Source organism: Perognathus longimembris, chromosome 9, assembly GCF_023159225.1.
Source record: "Perognathus longimembris pacificus isolate PPM17 chromosome 9, ASM2315922v1, whole genome shotgun sequence".
NCBI lineage: Eukaryota > Metazoa > Chordata > Mammalia > Rodentia > Heteromyidae > Perognathus > Perognathus longimembris.
Genome location: NC_063169.1, coordinates 10,524,367 through 10,530,366, shown reverse-complemented (window position 1 = coordinate 10,530,366; position 6,000 = coordinate 10,524,367). Strand labels below are relative to the sequence as shown.

The window sequence follows — 6,000 nt, the reverse complement described above, 5'->3', positions numbered from 1 at the left end:
TCAGGTGAGATACTTCACTGAGCTACCATTTTTCTCTTTTCTTTCTGCCGTGTGTGTGTGTGTGTGTGTGTGTGTGTGTGTGTGTGTGTGCGCTGTTACTGGGGCTTGGACCTGGGGGCTGACCATAAGCTTATTTCACTCAAGGTTGGTGTTCTACCACTTGAACCAGAGCTCCAGTTATAACTTTGTGTGTGACTGGGTGTGGGTGTGGGTGCGTGTGCACGCATGTATGAGCAATATGCTGTGATAATTGGAGATAAGAGTCTCATGGACTTCCCTGCCCTGGCTGGCTTTGAACCATGATTGTCAGCTCTCAGCCTCCTGAGAGGAGAGGCATGAGCTACCAGTGCCCAGCTATTTAAGCTGTTCTCAGTCCAATGGTTTTTATGAGTGTACTATGCGTTTTTTTTTTAATCAAAACCTTGTATTTTTAAAAACTCTATCAGAAATGTTGAAGTGAGTGAAATCATCCTCTTCTAGTATGTGTTCATTTCTCACATGAGGAATGATATTGTCAAACCATACAAAACAAATCAAAAAGCAACCAGGGAATGTCTGAGAAAAATGTTTCGGCAAACATTTTTTTGTTGAGTTTTAATCTAGGAGCAAGGACAAAGTGTGGCAAAAGTCAGGTTTGGGTTGTTTTTTATTAATACTTTCTAATTCGTTTATTCAAAGCACAAATTTTGAGTCTTTTCTGTAAACAGGAGTGATAGAAATTTGGCTATTGACAACCTACATGTTCTGCTGAGCTTGGAGTAGAAGAGATGCAAAAGTGATGACTCTCAGACCCTGCTTTGTGCTTAGTTTCAGTGGAAATGAAAGAGAGTTAAAGCTGGGTATGAAGAGAAGCCTGAAGCTCTTCATAGTCCCATTTTTTAAAACCTAGTGACAGAATATGGTACCTGAGTTCCCAGAAACCAGAATCGATAGTTTTTATACAGCCACAGTGTGGCCGCAGGAAAGATTGAGAAGGAATGATTGAAATCCACGCGGTTGAAAAGCGTATTTCTGACTAAGGTGGACCGGCGAAATCTGGAAAGAAGTGAGTTAAAGTCAAGTAAAAGACTCAAGTTTGAACAGTGAACTTAAGAATCTCATCAAGCTAGTAAAAATGGATTGTTTATATAATTTCAGCATTGGTGAAGTCACAAACTATAGAGACATAGTGGGTCTTAGGGAAAATGATGTACATTCCCTCCCCCCATTCTATCAAAGGCAACAGAACACAGTCGGGGGGAATGGGGGTCTCCATGTTTGTCCCTCTACCAGTATTAACTAAACACCTCTCATACATCACGCACCAGGCTTTGTGCACTGCAAAGACAATACCACAACCCCTGCTTGAATAAGGATTAGACAGCTGAGTGAACTCATGGCCAGGAGAGTGGACAGAACCATCTGGAAACATGTTCTTGGTGAGGCCCTGCTTCTATTTCCACCTTGTGTTCACCCAGCTCAGAGTGTAGCAGCTACTAGCATTGAAAATGTCTTTCTTCAGGAAGAGCTGTGGTTTAGACAAGTCTTTATAACTGTGAAAAAGCCTGAAGTCCTTCCACTCTAACTCTTTGAAGAGGCTGTACCAGAAGCGCACCACACTGCTGTCATTGCCGCTGACCTCAAACCCGGGCCAGTGGAGGTGGATCTCAAAGATGAGCTGTCCAATCTGATCAAGGACATCTTCCAAAATAAGGTTCTCCAAAACTTTCCATTCTGCGCTTTCCAGATCTGCCTTGAGAACATCAATCTGTAACAAAGCAATGAAATGAGATTCACAGGCCCAATAAATCACTTACATAGACCTTCTTCAGATCATACATCTCATAGGTACCTCCCAAAGCAGCAGAGTGTTTAGACTTTTAGATTTGGTAGGCCTAATGGAATGAACAAGAATGACATGTTTCAAGTGTGAATTTTAAACCTCATTTTGAAACCACATGTTAATAATTCAGAAATAATGAATACCAGGGAGCAATCAGCGGGCATCTTGCTTTCTGCCCTGTGTGAACGAGAGATCACTGCCTGCGAGATCAGAGCACAGGTGTCAGTGAGCTTCAGCCTTTCCCCACAACCTGGGTGCTACTCCAATTAATTCAGCCAAGCCATGACAGAATGAGGGCTACAGCAAGAAGAAGATAGGAATGGGAAATTAGTATTTTTCAACTAAACAGGCTCTGAGGATCAGCACCTTTTATGCTGGCTTTGCATAAAGAATTAGAATCACAGAACTCTCAATCCCAGAAAACAATGAAATCAAGATTAAGGGTGTAGCTCTGTGGTGAAGGGCTTGCCTAGCACCCATCGGGTTCAAGGGGCCATCTAGCAATGAGAACTAATCCTTAATGAGATACTACTAGTAAGTGGCTGATACCAAGCCAAGAATTTCCCTTAACCTGTCCATTTCATTGCATCACACCAGTGCTGTAAGGTGATTCTTAGCACAACTGACATTCAGGAACATTCAGTGAGTAGTAACCTACCCTCCTTATATAACTGGGGAGGCAGAGGTAATATCTGAATAGTCTGTCTACAGTAGGCTGTATTCTTAACCACTGCATGTTATCTTCTTCCCAGAAAAGAGGAAGTGGTCATTCATTTAGAGATCTAAAGAGAATTGGGCCTTGGAAAATGAAATGCTATTTGGAGAGTAAATATGGATGGGTGAGTGTTGCATCCATATCACTGCAGTTAACATTTCCAGTCTGCTTTCCAGAGGGTAAATTGTACCACCAAAGGAGAGCTGGCAGTATTTAGACACAAAGTGAGATAGTTGGAAAAGAGGGAATCACAGGTGAAGGTGTTATACAGGAATTCAATTGGGAGAAACAGAGAAGCCTCATCTTGAGAGGTCAAATGGGGAGTCTTTGTTAAGAAGCTGGCCACATTGGGCTGGGAATATGGCCTAGTGGCAAAAGTGCTTGCCTCATATTCCCCAGCACCACATATATAGAAAACGGCCAGAAGTGGCGCTGTGGCTCAAGTGGCAGAGTGCTAGCCTTAAGCAAAAAGAAGCCAGGCCCTGAGTCCAAGGCCCAGGACTAGCAAAAAAAAGCTGGCCACATTGCAGATAGACTCCTGTCTCAAAGACCTGCAGCCCAGAACGTAACAGATCTTTTAAAGACAAAAAAGCACATGTTCGGGTGGAGACCCAAGTCCAACAAAAGCAGACTATGTAGGGAAATACCTTTGTCCCCAGCAAGGTCCCAGAAAGGCAGTGAGAACAGGGTGATGTTGCTTAGACCCAGTCTCCTTTTTTCAAAGGATACAGCCCTGTGAAGTGACCTCAAGACTTCGTCCCTTCAGGAAGCTGCCAAAGTCTCTCTTTTTTTTTTTTTTTTGGCCAGTCCTGGGCCTTGGACTCAGGGCCTGAGCACTGTCCCTGGCCTCCCCTTGCTCAAGGCTAGCACTCCACCACTTGAACCACAGCGCCGCTTCTGGCCATTTTTCTGTATATGTGGTGCTGGGGAATCGAACCTAGGGCCTCGTGTATCCGAGGCAGGCACTCTTGCCACTAGGCTATCTCCCCAGCCCCTGCCAAAGTCTCTTGACTCATGGAAGTAACAAGGTCTTTGCTGGGTTAGAGGGTGTAGCCACCAAGACTAATCCAGCTCAGACTCTTCTCCTATGAGGCTGCCATGCAAGGCTCCAAGTGGCTGGCAAACACTCCGTGTGCCACCTCAGTTGGATGGAGAAAGTGCATAGGATTTTCACATAATTGATACAAGAGGACAGGCTTTCCATAATGCCCGAGCCGCTGTGGAAGATCGTGGGGATACGTCCACCTTCTTGCATTAAATGGTACCTTCTGGTGTGAGAAGAGTGAAGGTAGCATTCCCGAGATCGCTGAGAGATTTTCGAAAAAGTTAGAGATCTGTGAACCCACTTGTGGGCTGATGATTCCAGAAACCAAAGAGAAAAGGTAAAAAGAAAATCCTTTCTCTGAAGGATTGAATCCCACCCTACCAGATAGGTGTAGACTGCTTCAGGCGGGCAAGGCAATCTACCTAAGCCTGGCTGTAAACATTCCACTGTGGGCCCTGCAGAATGCCCTCACCTTCCTACACCTAATGGCTTTTTTGTTAACCTCTGCTTCCTCGCTCGGACCCCAGAAAAGCCCAACTCTAACCCCACCACCCTGCACAACTTTCATAGTGCTCTTCAATAAACAGTCCTAGCTCACTCACAATCAAGTCCAATCTATTCCATTTCCTTTCTCCTCCATTTTTCCTAACATTCTCTGTGAAAGTTAACAGCAGGGGCATGTTCCATGGGGTTAGCCATCTATCATCTTGTGAATATATCCCTGCTGCACTAGAACTTCCGTGGCTTTGTTTAATCTTGGTGGTTTTAAGCAGAGTGCTCCTGAATGGAGGGTAATTAAACTGCCAAAAGAAATACTGAAATCAAAATTTCACAAAAAGTTCTAGTTGGTACATGCTACACTCAGAATTGAAAACCAGCAATGGTTAGATGAGGCCACACAGCCACGGATTTCTTAGGTTCCTCACAGATCAACATTCACCAGCTTTAAAGTTGTGGATTCTCATGTGAGAATAATGAGTCAAAGTATGAAAGGGGCAAGGTAGAGTTGAGGATTTAGTTCAGTGGTAGAACATTTGCTCAGCAAGTATGAGGCCTGAGATTGAATCCCTAGCAACAAAAAGAAAAATTTTAAAAAGGATAGCCAGAGGGTAAGAGAGATGAAGGGAATAACAAAGATAAATTTAGTTAGCTTAAACTGATTTAAAAACTGCAATGGTGAGATGCTTGTTTCCAAATATATTTTAGGTAAATTATCAATCAAATTATGAACAAACAAAAGAGAACAAAATTATTAACTGAAATTCTAGTAAATATAGTTGGCTTGCTTTAGGAACCTGTTTTTTTGGTAGTACTGAGGTTTCAAGTCAGGCACTTATGCTTCCCTTCTATCTGAGCGACACCTTCAACCCTTCTTGCTTTCGCTTTGTACTTTTGCCTGCAGGATCAACTTCAGACTACAATCCTCCTACCTTCACATGCCTAGTAGGTGAGACTATAGGCATGAACCACCACACACCTGTTTTTGTTTTTGAGATAGGCCCTGGAATTGTAAACCTCTTATCTCTGCCTCTGCGGTAGAGTGGTCCAGTTTCTACATACATAATTCAAGCCCATTCTAAAAAACAAATATGATAACACCTCCATCCTCTTAGATTCAGATGACTGGAAAAAAAATCCCCTACTTTGATCAGAATCGTATAGGTTGATCAAAATCATTCACCTTAGGGGCAGTATGACACTGAGTCACACCATATATAATTTTTTCCCTATGTTCTGACCCAATAGCATGAACAGCCAAAATACTATAAATAAAACATGCTTGTCTCTCCTTTTGTACTCTTTCCATTTCCTTCATTTCAGAATACCCCATTATCATTACTACTTTGCAAATGTAATTTCCATTATTACTGCATAATGCAGCCAATATCAGTATTATTAAAAAGTACTAAACATTTCTAAATGAGATGTGCTACTTTTAAGATTCTAATATCAGCTTTCCACAACTATGGCACTAAAAATCATGCAAATGATTATATAGGAATAATGAAGTGCCAATCCTAATACAGTCAGATTAAATAAGTTTCTAGAGGAAATCAAGGAAGTGTTCATTTCTTACCAACTTTGGAATAAAAGACAACATATCCACGGGTAGTGGAGTCTCAAAGATGGTAGATCAAACAACCCATTTGGTATAATTTCAAAGGTATTAAAAGGATCTTCCTCAGGCAGACAAGGGGAGACAGAAAGAGTGAGTGAGCAGGCAACAACAAATGCTGGAGGTGGTGCAGGGAAAGAGGAACCCTTCTCCATTGTTGGTGGGAGTGCAAATTAGTACAACCACTTTGGAGAACAGTATGGAGGTTTCTCAAAAAGCTCAATATAGACCTACCCTATGACCCAGCCATACCACTCCTAGGCATCTATCCTAAACAGCAAACCCCAAGATATCAAAAAGAC

At 42.5% G+C, this 6,000-nt stretch overlaps 1 protein-coding gene across 1 annotated transcript in view; it reads right to left on the bottom strand.

The window, feature by feature from the left end:
* Positions 1-649: 649 nt before the first annotated feature.
* Mettl24 (methyltransferase like 24) overlaps positions 650-6,000 on the bottom strand; it is a 93,429-nt gene continuing 88,078 nt past the window's right edge. The window contains exon 5 of the mRNA XM_048354591.1: positions 650-1,747. Within this exon, the coding sequence (XP_048210548.1) occupies positions 1,433-1,747 (315 nt within the window). The 3' untranslated portion in view covers positions 650-1,432. The remainder of the gene's footprint in view (positions 1,748-6,000) is intronic.